Source organism: Falco peregrinus, chromosome 8 (genome assembly GCF_023634155.1).
Source record: "Falco peregrinus isolate bFalPer1 chromosome 8, bFalPer1.pri, whole genome shotgun sequence".
NCBI lineage: Eukaryota > Metazoa > Chordata > Aves > Falconiformes > Falconidae > Falco > Falco peregrinus.
In genome coordinates this window covers 42445592-42468175 of record NC_073728.1, presented here as the reverse complement: position 1 = coordinate 42468175, position 22584 = coordinate 42445592, and the positions used below count along the sequence as shown (strand labels likewise).

The 22584-nt window shown below is 50.5% G+C and overlaps 1 protein-coding gene across 13 annotated transcripts in view; it reads right to left on the bottom strand.

The window, feature by feature from the left end:
- Positions 1-22584, bottom strand: part of FMNL2 (formin like 2) — a 152849-nt gene that overhangs the window by 8797 nt on the left and 121468 nt on the right. For 8 of the 13 annotated variants that reach the window (XM_055811392.1, XM_055811394.1, XM_055811390.1 and 5 more), the window contains 12 exons: positions 17250-17324; positions 13228-13338; positions 11837-11986; positions 9751-9852; positions 8511-8826; positions 7868-8068; positions 4358-4482; positions 2913-3115; positions 1513-1747; positions 786-854; positions 535-615; positions 48-177 (listed from right to left, as the gene is read on the bottom strand). In XM_055811392.1, the coding sequence (XP_055667367.1) occupies positions 48-177; positions 535-615; positions 786-854; positions 1513-1747; positions 2913-3115; positions 4358-4482; positions 7868-8068; positions 8511-8826; positions 9751-9852; positions 11837-11986; positions 13228-13338; positions 17250-17324 (1798 nt within the window). Of the gene's footprint in view, positions 1-47; positions 178-534; positions 616-785; positions 855-1512; positions 1748-2912; positions 3116-4357; positions 4483-6674; positions 6696-7867; positions 8069-8510; positions 8827-9750; positions 9853-11836; positions 11987-13227; positions 13339-17249; positions 17325-22584 lie in introns of all 13 variants that reach the window. The other 5 variants (XM_055811388.1, XM_055811391.1, XM_055811387.1 and 2 more) reach the window with 1 other exon arrangement.

Genomic DNA, 22584 nt, shown 5'->3' with positions numbered 1-22584 from the left:
GGCATGCGTGCCACCACCGCTCACCAGGCACAGGAGGGTCACAGTACCTGCAGCAGCCTTCTCCACGTAATGAAGCTCGTTGTAGAAGAGGGACACGTGCTGGTACTTCTCCTTGACCACGTTAGAAATATAGTGCAGCAGAGTCTGCTTTCGGTCTGTTGACTTTGTTTCTAGGAGCTGGGGAGAAAAGGCAAAGAGGCTGCTTGGGTGGAGGGGCAGCAGGCTCTAAGCAAAGCGACTCGACTGGTGCTTCTCCAGCTGAGAGGGGTGGCTGTAAAAGCTTGTTTAATTGTTTAGCAGGTGGGTGTGGAGCTGTGGACTCCAGAGCTTCTGAAGACACGTGCCTTCTCCTAAGCAGCTCCCCCAAAAAAAGATAAGCAAAGCAAACTCATCCTGCCTGGCAGTGAGCGCCTTCACTGCTGCTGCTCCGTCTTCACCGGCTGGAAAGCACCGACCGAGTGCCCCAGCAGCCCCTCGCCGCGGCCATGAACCGCGTTCCCACCGCTCCCCATGAGGCAGCTCCAGTTTACTTACCAGGTCTAAGCTCTGTAGCTTAAATCCATACACAGCTCCTCGTTTACTGCTGTTCATGTAGTTTCCAAGAGCCAAGATTATCTGCCAGGATGAAACAGAGTAGAGCACAGATTTTCAGGACAAACGCAAGGCACTTTAGGAAGCTCTGGAACGAGAGCCAGTAGGGCAGCATTGGCGTACAGCTCCGGCGTGTGTAAGGGGGGACACCGGTGAGTGATGGAGATACCGAACTTCTCTAAAATCAGACCTACCTCCAGTATCTTCTTAAGTTTTTGGGATGACTTTATTGAGACAGATGCAGCTATTATTGCGTGAAGTTGCTGCAGGTAAACACAGGAAGAGCTTTAGTTAATGCACTCCCAAACGCAAGAATAAAATTAAGCTCTACACACTCACATTCTGAAAAAAAACTCTTGTTTTTCATCCACACCATGAGCCCTGGCGTAAATGTTATCCTGCCCTGACACATCAGGATTGCACACAGTTCATCTGCGCCGTGGATTTACCACACTCAGATGTGGCTGGGTAAAAGCGTATTTACATTTCAATCCTTGTGACTGTGGAAGATGCATCAGGCTGGACGGGACACACTTCAAAGAGCCCAGGGACCAGCACTGCTAACACTCCCTAGCAGTCCAGGCTACAAGGTGCAATACAAACAGCACCTGGGGTATCAGTCACTGATATATGAAAATATAGCCAGAAAACCACTTTTTAATTTGTGTGTTTCTCATTCTGTCCCTGTGAGAAGGCAAAACCACCTGCTGACTTTCAAACACTCTCTCCCATCTTAGAAAAATTAAAACCTCTATCATCTTTCCACCGACAGCCCCACACCAGCGTGTGGCTGCAGGGCTCCCTGCAAGCTGGCCCGTGCCCTGCAGCTCTTGGGGGGAGGCTGGACCCCCCGGAATGCTGGCCCTGATCCTGCACAGCCACAGATCGCACTGCTGTCTCCGGGGCTAGCCCCTCGCTCACCGGGGTCAGCATCTGGATGCTTTCTGCAAAGTTGCCTATGAAGGCCATGATGGTCATCTTCTGCATTAGCCTCTCGATCTTGCTGAACTGCATCATGAACCGGTCTTCGTCCGACAGGTTCTCGATGGGTTTCCTTTCCCGCTCGTAGAGCCGCAGCACTTTCACTTCATTCTCAGTGGGCAGGAACCGCATGAGGCATTCCACAAAATCCACTGGCAACGTTTTCAGGTCAAACCTGCGCGATAGCGAACCACAAGCGGTGTTACGACAGAGCCCTATGCAAAATGACGGAAATGTAAATGATGTGAGAAAGCTGCCAAAGGCAGCTCTGCCTCCTGCGCTGCTTGGCTACAGGTGAGCCCGAGCCAGGGAAGCAATGAGAAGCTATGAAGCAGCCGTGGCTACTCCAGCTCTTGTTGCCCTGGCTGGGGTGGGGGGCATGGTCCTGCACACGAAGCCCCTGCACGTGAGGCTGCGAGCAAGGCTGCTCGGCTGATGGCAACGGTGCTGCTGGGCACCCTGTTTCTGTTTCCAGAGACGTGGTCATTCCCCCCAAGCCCTCCATGGTCACACATTTTTATCAGCGAAGATAGGCGGGGAGGACCAAATGCCAGTTTTATTTAATTTGAGCCGGAGCCCCGTAAACCGCAACTTCTGAAGCTGCCTCCATCTGCAGCGGGTCTGGGTCCCCCTCCCCACCCAAATCAGGCTTGTGCATCCAGATTTTGGAGATTTTCCTTAACAGAGATGTTTGCCACGGCCGCCAAGTACCACCAAGTGCTTTGGGATGGGTTCGGATGAGCCCCAAGGAGCAGGTACACCTGTGCTCCGTCCCCGGGAGCTGCCGGCGAGGGTCCGTACCTGCGCGGGATGGCGCGTCGAGCCGCTCGCTGCACTCCCGTGGGGAGGGTCTGCCAGGCACCTCGGGCACTCCTGCATCGCACCGGGGTTCGGTACCGCCTGGGGCCACCCCACAAACCTCATTCTATGCAAAACCCTTCCAGTGCTCTTAGACAAACTCGTGCTTTACAGAGCAAACTCAAATAGTCGCATCTTCCTGGCTTCGGAGGGAGCTGTGCACCAGAAAGTACTGCGCAGATAGAACGAGAGGTGCACCGTGTGACGGCATGCTGAGGGTATACAGGAATTGACTTCTTTAATAAAAGAAGCGTTTAATTGTTAAGCCTAAACAGTGATCCAGTGACATAAACCTAAAGGTTTTTATTTTAGTTCAAGGGAATTTGATTTCTGGGAATTCAAAATGGTTCCATCCTTACTCCTGGATTTTTTCCAGATGCAAAAACATTTGTATCAACTGCCAATTCAAAAAACCATTCCACTTACCAAAAAACACAGTAAATCCTGAACATGATTTCTTTGCTGACAAGTGTTTTACTTACACGTGAATAGCTTTGCATATTTCATCTGCCGTCTTTCCAGCTTTTCTTAAAGTAATGGCAAGATTTTTGGCCCTGTTGGCATCCAGTAATGTGACTTTGTTTGACCCTTTCTGAGTTATCTTTTGCTTGCTCGAAGTAAGATCAATAGCTGGACCTTGGGCTTTTGTTTTGAATATTTCTTCAAACTCATCCACATTTAAATCCTAAAAAGGAAAGAAAATGATTTATCCCTCCCGCAGTGAAGACTAAAACCTCTGCTGCCTAGGACTGTGCCAGAACTGCAGTACGAGCCTTGCAGCGGCCAGGGCCACATCACAGTACTCTGATCGGGGGCTGCAGGATGCAACAACCAGGCGCTCCCGAGCTCGGGATCGGGAAAGCTGGCCTCCACCCCCCGCAGCCCCACGCATGCTCAAAAGCTCAGGAAAATACTCGTGTTAGCACTCGTGCTTTACGCAGCCATGTGCACCTCCAGGGCACAGGGAGCTGCGAGCCCCGCGTACCCAGCTCTGCCCCGTGCTGCCCCAGGCGCCGCTCCCTGGCACGCAGCTGCCCACCCACGCCTGACTCCTGCAGACCTGACCAGCGATTTTAGGCTGGGAAAAATGCATCTTCCTCATCTCGGGTGATGTGTTTTAAAGACAGGCACACAACAGGTATATACTTTTGTCCTGGTTTCAGCTGGGAAAGAGTTCATTTTCTTCTCAGTAGCTGGTGCAGTGCTGTGGCTTGGATTTGGTGAGAGAACAGTGTTGATAATGTGCTGATGTTTTTAGTTGTTTCTGGGTGATGTTTATACTAAGTCAAGGACTTCTCAGTTCCTTGGGCCCTGCCAGCGAGAGGGATGGAGGGGCACAGAAAACTGGGAGGGGACGTGGCCAGGACAGAGGACCCAAGCTACCCAAAGAGGTATTCCATACCATATGGCATCATGCTGAGTATATAAACTGGGGGAGGAAGAAGGAAGGGGGGGACATCTGGCACTGTGGCGTTTGTCTTCCCGAGTAACCGTGTGATGGAGCCCTGCTGCCCTGGGATGGCCGAACGCCTGCCTGCCCGTGGGAAGTGGGGAATGAATCCCTTGCTTTGCTGTGCTTGTGTGCGCGGCTTTTGCTTTACCTATTAAATTGTTCTTATCTCAGCCCTCGAGTTTGACATTCCTTTCCGATCCCCCTCCCCATCCCTCTGGGCGAGGGGGAGTGAGCGAGCGGTGCGTGGTGCTGGGTTGCCGGCCAGGGTTAAACCATGACAACCCTTTACAACCGATACTGCCAGCTGCCACCCCCCCTTCTCACCCGAGGCACTCTCACCAACCTGCTGGGTACTGGGACCACTGGGTGAGCCCTTTGCCACATCAGCGCCTGTGCCCTACCCCTGCGAAGGCCGACACGCGCTGGTGTTACAGACAGAAGCGGGAGGCAGAAGGCAGCAAGCAGCACTCATACCTCCAGGATCCTTTCGTCATCTATTTCGTTGAAGACCGTCCCATTGATCTGGTTGGGTTTGAGGGCGACCCAGTTGAAGACCGGCATGCGGAACTTGGTCTTGATCGGTTTCTTGATTTTCACAGCTAAAGACACCAGAGGAGAGGAAATGACAAATTCCCCCATCGCTGACAAAACACCCCGCATGCCCAGACTGCAGCTTTCGAGTCGGCATTTCAGCACTGGAGGTAGAACTGGCCAGAGCTAAATCATCAGACTGGGAAGCCTGGAAGGATCCTGCTGCCTCAACAGGCACGGCGTGCTGGGAGGCTGCCATCCACCCCCCGCTGCTTCAGCCCCAGCCTCCGCAGGACTGGACTAAGTGCCAGAGGCTGTGAAAACTTCACTGAAGGAAATGTGCTATGACTTTATTACCGCATGTTGTCTGGATTGATTTAAAAGCCCAGGCTATTTTTAAACGTTATAGAAAATGGAGAGAGTGGTCGAATTTAACCCTCTCCTGCTCATCGCAGAGCCCACCCCTGTGCGAGCCGATGCACAGCTGATCTGTGGTCTGTGTCACAAAACTCAATGCAGAATAGGTAACAAGAAAGAAAAAAGTCCCTTTCCCAAGGTTTTGGCAAGGGGAGCGACCCCTCCCACCGCCTGCTGCAGTGGGGCAGTGCTGCTTCTCACCACGCTTGTCTTTTAAAGCAAAAGGGGGTGGGCTGCAGCACACGTGAGCTTTAACGTGGTGCAAATAACAGGTTTAATCTTCTGGCACGGTGCAGAAGCAGTTAACGACTTAGTAACTTAGAGAAGCTTTGAAAATGAAGACCAAGTCCTACTCTCATTAATCTGTGAACAGAGTACAAGAAAGCAACACTGGAGCAAAGAAAACACTTTTCTATTTCTATTCCTATTCCTAACAGATCTGGAAGGTACATGAATAATTTCGGTAATTCAGGTCTCATTTCTTTGTATCTTGATGTAAACACGATTTTGTAGCAACTAACAACTTCAGGATGTTCGTTAAAGCAATCAGTCAACGTTTTGCTCCTGAATTACCTAGAAAATGAATCGTTTCTTTCAAGCTGCAAACATTAAATAGAAACCCTGGTCCTTCCACTCCAGTGCTGGAAAAAAAGAGCCACGCAGGCTGCAGTGGCGGTCAGCGGCAAAGGCATGCAGGGGACAGCCCCTGCTCCCCCAGCCGAGGACAGATCACGTTTGGTTTCATTCTGTCCCGTGTTTACTCCCGACTCCTGCCAGCCCTGCATCTGTAGCAGGAGCAATCCTCCTAAATATTCAATGCTCTATAGAGATACTAGACTTTTTTTCCCCTCCGTTTCAGAAGATGGCTGGTTTCCCAGGTTGCAAAGCACTTGAGCAAATAATTATTTTACTTTCCCATAACGATTCTGTCTGTATGTTTTTGCCAGGACAGAGACGACCTTTTTGAGGGGACAGTCCTGCTGTGCACCGGAGCTGGGTGAAGGCAAAAACATTTCTCTTGCTTTGTCATTCCACTTTAAAAACCAAGAATCGAGTTGTGTGTCCATGCCCCTTTCAGGCTTGCGCTCATTTTGCAGGGACATCGCAAAGAATAAATTACTGGCAAGAGTATTTGCTTGAAACAAAGAACCGTAAGTGAATAACAGGGAACATACACAACATTCAGCTGTGTATTTTAAGAATTGTATTGGTTACTTCAAAATAATTCCCAAAATAAATAGCTTTTTCCATCTGAAACATCCATGAAAAAGAATTTTCCCATTTGTGCCTAGAGGAGAACAGATTATTTACTGCTCCTGGGTTATTTCAGGATAGGAAAGGAAGCTAACTGTCTCATGGGCCGGCTCCTGATGTAGCTCATCAAAATCTCTCAGAATTTCCCTTCCTCCTCCATTACAGAGCCCTGGCAAGGTGACGTTCCTGGGAGTCATGTCACTGCCAGCAGACCCGTGGGGACGTGTCACTGCCAGCAGACCCCGCAGAGGGGACCGGCAGCCGGCGGGAACTGCCGCAGCTCAGCACTGGGCCTCACTGGGAGAAGCCCCTCCTCGGTGCAGCCGGCGCCGGGAGCACGGCTTGAGGACGGCTCAGGATCTTAATTACTCGCTGAAGTGCTTTGCTGAATCGGGGCCTTCTGTGTGCCAAATCCCGATGGCTGACAGCACCCCCAAAGCTACAGCATGCTCCAGCCACAGGTCCCTGCACCAGCCCTCCGCTCCCCACCGCCCTCCCATCACCCGCACAAGTCCACGGGCACACACAGGGGCACAGCACAGAGGGAAACGTGGAGAGGTAGGTGAATACTTAGCAGAAAGCAACCTACAGAAGAGCTTGATTGGCCCATCTTACCAGGAAGCAGAAAGAACAGAGAAAAGAACGTTAGCAACGGTCAGAAAAGCAAAATTTGTTATTTCACTGACTCCCCTCTGACTCGGCAGGTTCCTGCCCTGAGAAACGCTCCCTTCTGCACAGCCACTGTAAGAAAAGGCACTTTCCCTCTCCTACCCCCCTGAAGAACTAAACACCCACCCCAGCTGGCTGGGGGCACCTCTCCCAAGCACTGGTGCAGGGGGCTCAGTGCAGGGGACTTGCCCCGCCGTCGGTGGGCTGAGCGCTGCCCCGGGCAGAAGCAGGACTTGCTCCGCCACCCCCTCCCCAGCGAGCACTGCCAGGGTGCCAGGCCAAGGCACCGGGGTCTGGGCACAAGCCCTGGGGCTCCCGGCAGCCCCCCTGCCCCCGGCAGCCCTCCAAGCACCACCACGGCCACATCCAGCCCTGCCACCGCTCCGCACCACGCACTGCAGGACCCCTGCCTGCCCTGCCAAACCCACGGTGAGGGATCAGCCCCAGCCTCAGCCTGTGTCCTGCCTTTTCTGCCTTTTTTTGTTGTAATAACCCTCTAGTTCCATGATACTTTGCACTTCCGGAGGAAACTTTAAAGGCTGGAATACTTTATCGGTCTTAAAAAAAAAAAAAAGCTATTAATCAGAGCTCCTGGGTCCCTCTTTCTGGACTCAATGTGCTCTTGAGATTTCCTGGGGAGGGGGCATGATGTGATACCAGTTAGCACTCACTTGTTGCCCGAGATGCTTGGCACATGTCAGAGAGCATATAAAGCTGTGATTAAAGGCTGTCAGTAAATTTTTCTTCCTTCCAAAAAAATTACAGAAAGTTTGCCTTCTCTTTGCACAGATATTTCTTCATGGTTTCTTTCAAAACCGTATTTTGTTTGCTTAAAGCCAAAAATGGTCCGTTTGAAAAATATTTTTGGCAATAGCTTTAGTTTCACTGAAGAAGCCATCTCATCCAGACCAAACCAAAACCATTCGATTGATAAATGCTCTTTCCCTTCATAAGCCCCTCTGGGTGTAATACCCGTGAGAGGTAATGGGTGTGATTTAGGTGACTAACGAAGTCCCACCTTGGTAGCCCAGTGCTCTAGCTGGCGTGCCCTGACCTTGCCTTTGCTTGCCCTGCCAGCGACCAGCACAGCTGGGAGACACACGGGTGTTTTACCTGCGAGCCCTGAGTTGAACACCACGGTGGGAGAGGCTGTCCCGGGCAGGGGGGGTGCCGACGGCGGGGGTGGGGGAGGCAGCGGAGCTGCAGGAGCCATCTCCAAAGATGGGCCTGGGAGAGGAGGCGGCGGTGGCGGCGGAGGTGGGGGTGGCGGTGGCGGTGGAGGCGGCATCGGCACGGAAACAGGACCATTTTGCACTACAAAATCAAGGAAAAACAAGGTATTACCATGAACACGGACTGAAATATCACAAGCACATGCAGGAAACGTCACAACACCCACCTTACCCCCACTATACACCTCTCCACTGCTATATTTGCCCAAGCATTTGTTGGACCCCTCACCAAAGTACTTCTGTGCATTAACATGGGAGAAAACTACCCTGATGAAGGAAGAGAATATATTTTCCTATCAACTGAAGGGCTCGGGAATGGATCAGACAAACATGGGAGCCACCCAGAGAATGAGTGCAAGCACAGCTGGGGATCTCAGCACCCTCGGCTGCTGCAAGGTGCCACAACCTGCAGGCTCACTACAACTGAAGGCAGTTTTGTCAGGCTGCTGTGACTGTCCCCAGCACAACAAACTCCACCTCCAGCCCCTAGCCAGCCCAAGTCTCTGGGACAGAACGCTTCTCACCTGCCTCTGATGCCACTGCTAAGGCGGGTAGTGGTGGTGGAGGTGGTGGCAATGGTACTGAAGATGCAGCTCCAGCAACCGGTGCGACACACGTTCCAGACACAGCCTCTGACCCTGCTGGTACCATCCCAGAGGCCAGAGCAACAGGGAGGATAGCAATGTCACCATCACCTTTCTTCTGGATCTTAATGGTTCCCTGTTTCTCCAGTTCATGGATCTTTTTCTCCAGCGTTGACTGTCGTTGGATGGCTTCTTCTTTTTCTTTCACCATTTTTCTCAAGGTGTGAACCTGAGTATTTGCATCTTTGTAGATTTCCTGAGAATGCAGCAGAAGCAAAGCATTTGCACTGGTGAAACAGAATACCAGTGCCAGAAACAGAAGAGCCTGACACGGGCTGGTCACTGCACCAGGCTCTAAATAACAGTGAGCTCTGATGCCAACTGTATGCCTTCATTGGTGAGGAAGAATTCATTTCGTGTTTTATCCCCAAGGCAGCAGCATGTACAGTACTGAGTCCTTGGAGCAATCTCACCTGTGGGCACCGACACCTGGGGGTGCAGAACTTCTCATCATCACTTTTTCATGATGCCTCTTATTTTTTCTTACACTGGTCTTAAATATGTAGTGTTGGCACGCTACTTGATTTCAACAGATTATCTGACACCTCGCTGGTGGCTCTGGCTATGAGCAAACGTTGGCCCATAGGGGGAAGCAGGAACGGAGCTCCTGATCTAGAGGGGAAACTCTACCTCCACGTACCCAGAGCAGACCCTCCAAAGGAACCCTGAAAGCAGCCACCCTTTGCGATGATGTTTTAGGCTGAAGTTAGTTAATATTAATTTTTTTTATTAAGTTTGTACACCATGAAGTACCAAGTGAGGGTTGTGCACAGAAAGCTGGCTGTGCCTGACAGCACAGACACAGCGCACTTGCTCCTGCCCCGAAGGACACCAGGTCTACCTCCAGTGCTCCTCTGCGGCCAACCACACGGACAAAGCTCCCAACAGAAATGCTACAGACCTGAGCAGCCTCACTCACTGATTTGCTGGCGTGTTCAGAGTTTTATGTCCATCTTTGAGAACACACACAAGTAATTTTACTTGAAATCTACCCTAGGTTCAAAATTAGGAAGCTAACGAAGACACTTGTCCCAGAGCCGTTACCTCCCATGCACCAAGCACACCGGAGATCGCCCCCGTGACACGTGGCATCCAGCCCAAGCTTTCCCATTGCACTTACCCGAATCACATCCAGTTCTTTGTTTCTTTGCATAAGTTGTTTTTCCAGTTCCACAATCTTTGCCATGGCTTCATTCTCTGTATCTTGGAGTTTTTCAGATAACTATCATTCAAAAAAGAAATAGATTATGTATGTCGGTAACAGTAGTTTTCCCAACCAAAATGTTGAGAATGTGTGTTGGAGCAATGGTACGTGGTACATCGCTGATATTCTACTAAACCCTGAAGTCTCCTTTGGGAAAAAGAAGGGTTCCTGCACTAAGTGTCCCCTCTGACGATGAACGTTATCCTTCAGCTATGACCAGCAGGAACGTGGCCAGACTGTAGCGCTGAACCTGTCCAGGTAAGACAGCCCCCTCTACAATAAAGCACTTTGAATGCAGCTATATTCATACACCCTGAGTCCAATCTGAAACCCCCAAACCCCCCAGAATACCACAATGGCACTATTGCAAAACCACGAGAAGCTGAAATGGAGGAACCTATAAATGTCACCTCTCACAATGAGGCTAATTTGACCAGTAATGAATGAAAGAGTTTATTTTTTTTTCCTCCATTGTCTCTTGATTTATTGTTATTTTTTGCCAGCCCCATGAACCCGAGATCTGAAAGCTCCACAGTTTTTGTTGGCTTTTTCCATCACCACCAATGATGCCGACTCAGGAGAGGCTGCAGAGGTGGCACTGGTGGCTGTGTTTTGGAGATAAAACTTCTGAGATACTATTATTAGTATTTCTGTCAACACATGACAGAAAATTATGTTCATACTCCTGGGATGAGCCTAGTTTATGTAACAAGGGATCAGAAGCAAGCCCTTAAAAATTTGCTACCAGAGTAAACTGTTAAGTTTCTAGCCAGCTAAAAGGAGCAAATCTGCAAAGCAAACTATGCCCTTTCTACTGAATCACTTGTCTCTAGCAGAAAAGGCAAATAAAAAATAAAAAAATTAAAATTTGCCCCCTCAAAGGGGCAAATACTACACGGCAAGGTGTTTTAAGAACATATTCATCCTAAGGGATGGCAGTATGGGAAGCATAATGACCCTTTAATGATTATTTTTTAAAATATGGAAATATATTTTGATTTTTAAAAAGCCAAGTTATGTTCTCTGGACTAAAGTAATTGACACCAAGAAGGTACAGGACAGAAAAGCCGAGAGCAAACACTGAACTGAGCGAACCCCGAATACCTGCACAGCACTATTTTCCAGTTGCATCCCTCTCGAGCCCAGTACTGTGTTTTAAGACACAGATGGGATGGTTATCTGCTCTATTTACCGGTATTGCATTGCTAGGTAATTTGCAGTTTCTATGTAAATAAGCTTTCCCAGCTCATAAGATACCTCTGTGCAGAGGTTCCGTTCGCCAAGTGACTCCACCTGGAACCACAGCTGAACTGAAGCTGACACCCCCAAGGCTGCAAACCTGCCGTGCCAGGGGCCTGGGGGTGCTCAGCTGGCCCCCAGCACGGGGCAGGGGGGAGGGGGGGCGTCCCCTCCCAGCTCACCGCAACTTTCAGGGGATGAACTGGCTGCTGGTATTGAGGTGTGCAAGCACTGCAGCGGTGGCCATGTAAGAAGTCGGGTGGGCAGGCACTGCGCAGCACCGGCCGAACCGTCCCTCGATGTACACAGAAATGCACGTCAAACCCCACGTTAACGAGGCAATGCTGCTCTTTTGTAAGAAGCTGGGGGTTGTGTCAGATAGGGGAGTAAATAAAATGACAGAACAAGACGTTTTCTCATCCGGTCAATAAGCAGCTTATGAACAAATCTTTGTAGCAAGTGGAGCAACTGTTAATTAGAACACGCAGAATATGAAGATCAAAATATAGCATAAAAGCACCCAGGAAGTTTACCTGCCTGCAATCTCCCAAATTCCTTTGTATGCCAAGTATCTGCTTATTCCCCCAATACAGAAGGACAGTTGTCCTAAGGCTTTTTCTAAGTGAACCTCACCCCAAAGACTGCAGCCCTGCTGCGCCTGCACTTCCAGCTCCCGAAGCGGGCAGCAGCGAAGCCCGAGCCGGGGGTGGGGGGGGGGGCTCTGAGCTACCCCACAGACAAGGTGACAAAGCGCGGTACTAACGTGGGAAATGTTTTCTTCCAGTTCTTCAACTCTTTCCAGGGCTGCATTCTTGGTTTCAGCATCCTCCAGTAAAGCTCCCACATCAAACACGTTATCCAGGTAAGCTTGGATCTGCACCTGCAGTTTGTCGCTCTCCGTGTGTTTCAGTTTCTGTGAACCCAAGCAGAGGAGGCATCGCTCAGCACAGGGCAGCGAATGGGGTGGGAGGGTGCTGGGAGCCCAGGCCACTTCCCTCACCCAGGAAAAGCCTCGCCCTTTAATGTTAGCCGGGGTCATAAATGATAGTCATTTTCTAAGACCAAACATCCAGAGCTTCCAGCTAAAGCCAAGCAGCACCTTTACCCGCTGGTACTATGGACACTAAGCCTGCTGCCCTCTGTGCTTGCTCCTTGCCCACGGCCAGCTCTGAATGCTGGGGACGGTGCGAGCCCAGTGAGCTGGGTGGCTGCTGCACGCGGAGGCCACCAGCCCAGTGGCCAGCAGGCAGAGGTGAGGCCTGTGTTTGGGCTGAAAGCAGCCATGCGGCCTGCAGCAAATCTTCTGATTGCTCTCACTGACCCGGCGCTGGGTTTGCTGTGTTCAGAACGCAGGCTTTATCTCCAAAGACAACATCAGAGCTCTGCCTGTTCCCGACACTGCAGGGTCTGTGCCACCTGGGGACCCCGAACAGACCCGTGCTCGGTACCACCACGTACAAATGCCTCTTGCAGACAGCAAGAAACCTCTCCCTGGCTGCTGCTGAGCAAAGTCAGCAGGGACAAATCAATCCCTGCCGACACCAACCCTGTTTTCACAGGTTGGTGAAAAAAAAACCCACAACCCTGTTTGTGTGCCCCCAAGGGCAAGGACAGGGAGAGAAAAATACAGGAGGGGAAATATTGTTTCTGAAAGACAGCGTTTCCCAGAGGACACAGAGAACACCTCGTTGTCAGGAGGATGCTCAAAGGAGGATTTTTCACGCAGGGACAGGGGGGTCCTGGCAGCACCGGAGCCGGGGCCGACACGAGGCCAGCAGCCTGCAGCTGGAGGCCAGCAACGTGGCACGGGCGAGGACAGCTGCGGTTCATCCTTCCTTTGTCATAAGGCAAAGCCACCAATTTAGCTGCCGGTCTGTAATTGCAGTTAGCTGCAGCCGCTCTCCTTCGGCAGGGGCAGCTCCAGCCCACAGCCCCGGCAGCAGCCCAGGCGCTGCATTTTTAGCAGAGACAATGGGACAAGACTGCTGCGCCCTCCCAAAAGAGCTTGGGTAAGGGGGTTTGAGGATGTTTAGGGCTAGGCTGGGCAGTGGCAGAGCTGGGGGACATGGTGGGGACCCACCGTGGCGGCAGACAGCCCCAGCACGGGGAGCAGACCCACGCTGCGAGGTGCTGGAGACCCAGGGCCATACTCACGTCCAAGTACTCGTCCAGACCAAGCTTCGTAAATTCGTACTGCAGGTGGACTCTGAAGTTCATGTCCTCCACCGAGTGGACAACGATGTTGATGAACTGCATGCAGGCCACCTGCAGGGAGAAGGGCTGCACGTGAGAGGCAGCGGCACGGCCCTGGCTGTCCCCGAAAGCCCCAGGAGCCGGGTCAGAGCCGGCTCTCCCGGGGCCCCAGGGGTCAGACACAGCAAGTGACCCCAATCCTGGTGCTTACTACAAGGAGAAACCGTGACCTGCTATTCTGCAGCTTTATTTTTCCAAGCCGGTGCTGGATTTGGGCTTACAGGGTGTTTGTCTGCTGCGATAAAGGGAAGCATGGGTTCCAGAAATTAAGTCATGTCTGCAGAGTCTACCTTTGCTGCGTGCCGGTGAACACAAACGCTTTCCACGCCAGCGCACACGGCCAGACATTGTACAAGCGCCGCACAAGCTCTTAAGTAAACAATGCCATTCCTGAAATGGCCTGTAAAAGTGAGATTAATTTTGCAACTGGAACCCCTAGCTTAGGAAACGGGACTTTCACAAAAGGCGCTTTGTCGTTTGCAGAAAGCGTATTTCCAAAGCTGTGGTTTGGTAACTGAACGAGGGACCAGATCATAGGCGCTGGCATCCAAACACATCCTGACACAGTGAAGGGATGGACAAGGCTCCCAAGTGGGTCACAAGCGGTACGAGCAGCGGGGAAAACCTCCTGCAACGCGGCAGGAATCAGGCTACAAACCCCAAAAGGTTTGCCCTTCACTGGAGTGTAAGGCATGGCCAAATCCTGCTCCACACAAGTACCCCCAGCCCTCTTTCAGCTCACAGATGATCACGTCTGTTACCCTCCAAGCTGCTTTAAGAGATGGTTTGCCCAGTCCCTGGCTGGGCTTCTCAAGGGCATAACTCCACCCTGCTAGCAACACTGCAGCAGCACCAACACCAGCCTCTCAACATCTACTGCGACACTTCCCAGACTTCTAGACCAAACCTGAAAAGATAAAATCAAAGCAACCTGATTTTCCTTGGATGCTTTCCCTGCAGGAGACCCCACGTCCCTGGGTCGTTTTGTGGGAAGAAAGAACTGAAGGCCACTCGCCGGATCACCCATTCGCTACAGGAAATCGGCCAGTTCTCTGCGATCTGTTGTAGAGCCCAGAAGATGAACTCGTGCTGCATGGTGGCCTTGGACCTACAGGTCTGGCCAGGATGTCCCAAGCTGATCCTTCTAGCTGGAGCTCCCAGCAGCTGCTACAAAAACTTTCCCAGCCACACCAGCCCAGCTCTGGAGGAACTGGGACCGCAGGGACACCGCACCGGTCAGTCAAAACCTTTCAGCTACACCTTCCCACGTAGAACCTGAGCAGCTTTAACCACTCTGTTTCCAAAATGACTTTAACCCTAGATAATGCAGAGTTGTAAGACTGGTAACAGGGACAGCCCCAAGGAAGAGAGGAAGGAAGATGGTCTAAAGACTCATCCAGGAGCTCCTGTGATGTCTCATCTTGGTGCGTACCCATCTCTTACCCAAACAACCCGGCCCACACAGCTGGAAACCTAACTGCAGGTTTCGAGTCTTTGCAGCACCCTTTGCAATTCCTGCGGTATCCATGGTTCCTCCTAGTGCCGGTACCACCCCTCGCCAGCTGAACCCTGCTGTGCTGTGCTACCACCCAGAGCCAAGATCCCGTTTCAAAAGCACTCTCGTTGTACTTGCTTTGGCTCTTGCAGCGTTAGGGCCAAATTCTCATTTCCTTTCTCAGATCCTTACATACACAACTAAGGAATTCATCCAGTCAACGAAAACTAACCTAAGAAAGTTTTTGCTTTTAAAACTAAGTCAGTCAATGCCAACAACAGGAACCTTTTCTAAAATGCTTTTGTCTTTTTGTTGCTCTTCCCTCCTTGTCGATTCATGCAAATAACTGGAGCCCCTCCAGCTTCCCAGGAAGCTCTCGCCTTCTCCATTTAGGGAGCACGGAAGCCAGGTCCTGCAGGAACAGCTCTTGGTTTACATTGAGTCACTTCAACTCCTTGAATTACTTGAGCTTTAACGTTCCACCCCAGAGCCTGGGCCCGTTTTATCCCACCCTGCGGGCAGGAGCGACGCCTGCGCTGGGCACACACTGGTGTGAGCGGCAGGGTCCGGCCACACCAGCACCACAGCGAGCCGGTGGGCAGGGGCTGCCGCGCTCCCCCCACGCCTGGCAGCGTGCTCATCGGCTCATGGCAGCATGCTCGGGCCAGGCAGCGACAAGAACGAGAGGATCTGCCAAATCGTTTGCAACGAGCTCTCTCTTCTAGCTTTAGGCTTGTCATATAGTCAAGCCCATAGTAGGTGGGGGCAGCCCAAAGATGCAGATTTTATTAGTATTTGGGCAAGTCCTGAAAAAAATGTATTTATCCTTTTTCAAGTGTTACCTTCAACCTGTGGCCTGAGGGGGGCAGGGAATTTTCCTACAGGCCATCCAGATGGATGCTGAACAGTCACAGCTCATCAGGCTCATACGCACACACACTCACATGCATATTCCCTATTACATCTTTACAACATACCATTTAATATCTTAAATAAAGATGAGGGATGATGCTTTTTTACAGCAGCGGGCAAATCCCCCAGCTTGCAGTGAGGCGCTGGCCACAGGCTGCTGCCACCACCTTGCTTCCAAGCTGCACGGTGCTACCCTCCCACTCCCAAATACGAATACCCTTCCCTGTAAGCACGGGAAAAATGGCCAGGAGTCAGGTATTGAGGACTGACAAATCCTTCTGTTAAATGACAGACTAAATTGTATGTACATCTGAGAATACCTGATGTACACTGTGACTCCCAACACGTCCTTACTGGGACTGCAGTAACAGGGCACAAAACCAACCGTAACATGTCACAGAGTTACTGACAGCAGCTTGCTAACTTGAGTAAAATTGCAGGGATCACTGTAATATTTTTTTTTTCTTTTTACAAACAAGAAAGAGGCCATCCGGTCTTGCTCACACCACCTCCTTTTTATTCTGCTGTCCCCTCAAGGGTGCAAGCCTGCCTCAGCCATCAGGGCTGCAAGCCACTGACACTGGAGGGTTCAAAGCCTGTAGGGAACACCACACCGGGTGCTTTAACACCTAATTCCTGGCAGAAAGAGGTCTTTAACATGAAGGTCAGCACTAAAACAATATAAAGTGTCACAGACGCTTAGCAGACAGCCAGCGTGACCAGATGGGAAGCCCTCCAGCTCTGCTCCCACCCCAAAACAGGATCACATCAGATCCGAGGCCCTCAGCACGAGCAGCGCAAGGAGACTGCACTGACCATGCCAGCATTTGTTTTCTCATTAAAAAACAGAACTTACATTTCACACACTTCTGACACGAGCGCTCGCTTGCCATAGAAAAATCGGATACAGCAGTGTTTTTGATATCAGACACCTAACCAGCGAGCTCATCCTTACTGACACGGCTTCTGCCTTTCACGTGATGCCAACATGCAAGCTGGCGCTGGTGTCTGCGGGTGCCAGCCAGAGCTTCCTCACTCGTCGTTCCCTCTTGTGCTCCAGGGGAAGTGGATTTGGTGAATAATCATGCATATGCACATTGAGGAACCAAAAGTGGTGCAAACTACTGCTATATTTATCAGCAGATTAAGGCCAGACAGCAGCTGCAGTGAGTGTCTCCCACACTTCCCTGTCTGTGACCCCAAGGATGCTGGCACGCGGACAGAATACGCATCTTGATATTGCAGAAGCTGCTGCTTTGCCACAGCGAAACAGCACGCGTGACCAAAAGGCCATTTTCCTCTTACCTTCGCTAAGGTACAAGGCACTTCTTGAAGATAAATGAATTGAACGGAAGCTAAAAATGAAATGCACATTATGTAGCTTGGAATATTAAAAAACGGTACTGCGGTAATTCCAGGCCGAGGATTGGAAGGCAGATACAACCCTGCCTGCGGCAGCAGGACCAGGCACACTAAACGCTGAAACTGAAGTTTGCTGATGATAAATTGCACTCACCATAAAGTCTATATTGTTGTCTTCATTTCGGAAGTGCTCCATCAGCTTCTCAAAGCGCTGCTTCTCTCCACACACCTACAAAAGAATCACCACGTGCGTGTTAAACTACAGCTTGTGAAGGCGAGCATGAAAAACATTTAAATAGCAGCTTATCTGCTTGCTCAAAACTTCTCCGTCCAGGGCTCCTCTCTAGTTAAAAATATTCTCCTTCATGAGAGATCCAGCTGAATAATCGTATGTGAACACCTGCACTGCAAGTCTAAGGGGTCAAGTACAATTGTAACATAGTTCTTTGGATCTCTTTTCCCCTTAAAAATTTAATCATACCCACTGATGGCAGAGACATAAGCAACAGAGTTGTACCAGGCTACGCCACAGGAAGGCTCAGCCTCTCTCACAGTTCCGAGCTGGCTTTTCACTGTAATATAATGTAATTAGGAAGAAGACCAAATTACAGGGAGGAAAAAAAAGATAATTATCACCGGCTGAACGAGAAATGAAATACATCAGCGTAACTATCAGCTGGTCAGAATTACAGAGCCATAATACAGGGGTGTTGGCAGGAAACACAGGCAACTTCAGGGAGAAGTAAAATCTAAGACAAAGCAGGTCTTGGGATATTGTTTAAATCTTGTAACTTCCCAGTAGCTTCTCTGGCTCACTCCTACTTTTCTCAGCACACAAACGATCCAGAGTAATCCACACCAAATCACAAAATACTATGTAAGTTGGAAAGCCAAAGGGAGCAGAGGTGAGCACCCATTTCCCCATCCTCCCCTAGCTGAGCAACTGCAACTCCTCCCTCTGTGGTGCATCGTCCGGGGTTATTTTGTTCTGCCCTCCATGCACGGATTACACCCAACAACACCCACGCTGCAGGGGCAGGGGCAGGAGCTGCCTCGCACACAGCCGCCCCAGTAAGCCCTATGATCCCAGTACAGGCGGGAGGCGATGGGTGCAAGGCAAAGTGTCCCACAGGTTCCCAGATTCACTGAGAGCTTTCTCCTACCCTGCACCAGGAGTTCTCGCTTGCTGGACTTTGGTGTCAAACTGAGCAGTGGATTCAGGAAGAGCACAGGCGTGCTCTGCTGAACAAAGCGGTAAATGCCTGCGTAGGCACATCCGCGCACCCGCAGTGTTAAATGCTGCTCCCTGCTTCGCCCCCTGCAGATGCTGGCTGTTTGCAGAGAAGCAGCTCTGAAAGACACTGGTTTGCTCTTAAAGGTCCTGAAAAAGAGAGGCCGGTCATCTGGAGGACTGAAACTTCCCTTCTGCTGAGGAACAAAACCCTCGGTGAGGCCAAAAGGCTCCCTCCTTCCTTACCCAGACTTCACACAGTGCCCCAGGAGCACTGGGTGCTATCGATGAGGAGCAAGGGACACGGCAGCAGGACCGTCTGTTAGGGTCCGCCAGGCTCTGAGCAGCACATCCCCCAGGACATCAGCTGCTCTTTCCCTTAGCAGCCAGCTCGTGGCACAGTAGTTATGTAAAATTAGCCAGCGAGCGGTAATTAAGGATTGGTGGGAGCACTGGATACTGCTTCTTTATAAACTAACCTCTCTGGGGCAGGGACCTATTCTTTCTAGGTATTTCTACGCTTGTGTCACCCACAAGGAGAGCAAATCCCCAAGTGGGGTTTCTAAATACTCCCCAAAAGCAAGTTCTTCACAAAGTATGCCTTACTATTGCCATCTCAGCTTCCTCTTTCTAACTGTATCTCAGAGTACGTACTTACACAAAGATTAAGGCACCGAGTAGACCTCACTGAAGTCACACAGACTTCAGTGGGCCCTAAACTGAGCTGATCCTGAGATCTGCAGAACACCATGAGCAGTGGCCCGCTGGGTGACCTCTCGCCACGCTTTCTGCTGCTGGTTATGACAGAATAAAACATACTTGTGGTGTATGTGATACATCTTCTGTCACTCCTGAGCAAAACTGCCACAACTGGGTTATTATTCAGATATTTGTGGTCAGCACCTGACGTCAATGGGAATTCTGCCCCTGGATCTCTGAGAGGACGGGATGCCGGTTACAATGAACTATTTGATATTGTTATCATCAATATTCATGGCCACAATCTCACAAGTTGTAAGTAATGGGCTCCATGCAGGCTCAGCCACCCTTACCCGCACAGCCTCTGGCAGGCAAGGCACTGAAGTCGCACACAAACACGTGATGAAGTTGTATTTAAGTGTTTCCAGCGGAACCTTAAAAGACTCACAAGGTGGAATGAACACACTTAAACAACAATGTATGCAGCCTCATGAAAAAAACAGATTACGCTGGCTGGTCAAGCAAATTATCCTGACCTTAAACCCAAAGGACTCGGCGCGCTCTGCAGCCTATGCTCTGAAATTGGTTTTGAAGCATTAAATGCCTTTACACAGGCTGTCCCCTGGGTCCATAAAACACATGTTAAGGTCTAAGCTGGAGTAAACCAGAGCCCAGACAGACCCACTCTTGGAAGGAGCAAAGCCCAGAGACCACACAGATGTTCCTGATGGTTAGAGCAGCTCCAAGGACAACGGGGGGCAGGGGAGCGAGCCTCCACAGCCTGCGTCACTGGGGCACAGCCTCAGGCTCTGCAAAGCCACCAAATGGCCCAACAAACCCCAAACGGCCAGCAGCACCCTCAGGAAAACAGGGAGATCGTCGGGAACATTCTGGCATGACTCTCCTGGTTTCACAAGAGTGCATTTAAAAGCGAGAGCGCAGTCTGGCAGGGACCAGAGCATCTCCGCACCAGAGCACAGCACCACACGTGCCAGCATCCCATCCCGCTCCCCCGCTTTCCGCCTGCAGGACCAGGAATCGTTTTGTCATGAAGAAGCTCAAGTTCGTTGAACATGCTGCAATGTGACCTATTCCAGGCACTCACCACGAATGTCCTACCAGGCACCTTCTTACCGAGAGCCCCGCAAAAGCCCTCCCTGCAGGGTGGAGCCTGCAGGCACGCAGCTCTACTATGGCATACACCACTCCTGGGATGCACAGGCTTCCATGCAGGAGCAATGTGTCCTTCGGGAGGAAACGAGACAGAACGCCAAGGAAAGGCCAGCCTCCATCAGGAAGAGCCAAAGAGAAAACCAGAATCTGGCTGAGTTTCAGGAACCTACTGGCACTGTAAGGATCAAAGGCAGCAGCTGCCCACCAATATAATTTGATTTTGGAGGCATACTCTGGGCGTGATCCAAGCAAAACCAAGGAACCCTCTCCTCCACTTGCACCACAGGCTGCTTAGGTGCACCCGTCCCTACGTCATTATCCCAAGTCATTTTTTCCCTACCATAGTAAACGGGCTGGTATTTCACTTCAACCAACTGCAAATCCTGTCAGCGCGCTCCATACCCTCTCCTCCCCACAAAACAGTTGAGAGTCAATGTGAAAAAGAAAAAAAGCAGGTTCATCTCAACTTTGAGCTCTAAACAACTGCATCCCTCTTGTACCCACATCAGAAAAAATGGAGCAGATTTTAAAAAAAAAGTCACAAACAATAAACTTGTATTGTGGAAACAAACATGGCAATGGTGCATATGATCAACTCAACGATAAAAGTCAGAAGGACTGATTTCTGGGAAATCTAATGTAAACCATTCCACATGTATGAGAAAAGCTGACATAAACAACCACAAGCCATTTATGGCTGGCTAATTAAATTAGGGAGCAACCCCAAGTGCTGTACCCCAGCAGAGTGCTGCTGATGCCGGGACGCGGGCAGCCCTGGCTGGGACACAGCAGCTGATAGCAAGAGGAAAAGCAACAACAACCTGCGGCTTTCGGTGGCTGCTCGCAGATATTTCACACTATCATCAGATGAGTCAGCGCTGGGAACATGTGCGCTTCAAGAGACAGCGAGCTGCCTTTCATGAAATGATATAATTTATCCTGGAAGATTAAAGACAGTAAAACTGTAGATGAAGCCTACAGCCTGAAAATTGGCCAAAATCCAAGACGAATGCTGAAATCAAATCCCACCACATAAAACCATATGTTGCCATTTATATTTGAATAAATTTCCAAGGTCTGTCATTTGGAAGGGTGGCTGGGACTAAGAAAGGCTGATCTTTCTTTTATTAGCATTATTCTGTGTAAGAAGCAAGATTAAAACGGGTTACCACAGCTATAAAAACCTCTGTCTCTACTTAGGCTGTGAAAAAAAACTTTTTAGGTTGCATTAAGCCCACGTCATTCTGGAAGAACAATGTGGCTTTATGGAAAACCACCCACGAAGAGTCCTGTCTCTGGAAAGGTTTTGGGTGCTAACGAAGTAAACCCATCACAGATCTGTTACAAAGGTACAATACAATCCGATAAGGAAGCAAAAGGATTCATTATGAAAAACATAGCGACGATTATATCCATGTCCACCTGTCAATGCCCTCAAGTCATACAGTTCACATCCAGACCACCCAAGAGCCAAAGTTCAACTACGACAGTGCTCACGTTGCTCCTGCTCACGTGGCCGCATCACTATAAGATGTGGCAGAAAGGCAACCCGGGCAGACTGCAAAGGACAACGAGGATATTTTGGAAAAACTGAAGGTGTTTTCATGTGCAGTGCCAGGCCAAAACTGAAAATCGAAGGTGACCAAAGCACATCCATCACCCTCCTGCCACAGACGACACGAAGCACCACCTCATTCTGCCGGAGAATGGAGCTCGTAACTAAACCCACCACAAGCAAATACAGCGTCTTGCATACAGGGACGGCAGTGAGCACAGGCAGTAGCTCAGGCTTTGGAGCTGCAGCTTGTGGGCCAACGGTACAGAAGCACGCTATGAGACACAGCTGCCGGACTGCTACCTCCTCCACAGCTGGAGGATGGATGCTCTTAAGTGTGAGACGCAGTGCCCCATCCAGCCACAGCGACTGCCACTGCCCTGACACGAGTGTGGGTCTCAGCAGAGCAGGGGACAGAGGAGGACAGCTCTGAGACAGCAATGTACATGTTCGTAGAAAAGTTCCCGGAGTTACACAGCGTCCCTGTGCCGGGGAGCAGGTAATGCCTGGTGGTCCCAAACTCCACATAGAAAATGAAATCATTTTGGTTGCATCTGCACTTGGGATGGATATGGTCTGTCATGGCAAAGGCAGCTAACAGCGACCTCGAGGCAGGACAAACAATCCTCTGGAGGACCCAATTTAAAATACTTAAGCCTTAGGAAAGGCTTTGCAATACAGGACATTTTCTGTAAGTGTGAACATTAAAATGACCATCTAACCATGTGTTGCCCAAAGGCTGTTTTAAGCTGCTCCCTCCGCCTTCCGTAACTTCTTGAGTTCCATTAGAGGGAGAAGCGGCAGCACCATCTCACAGCAAAGACGCACCGT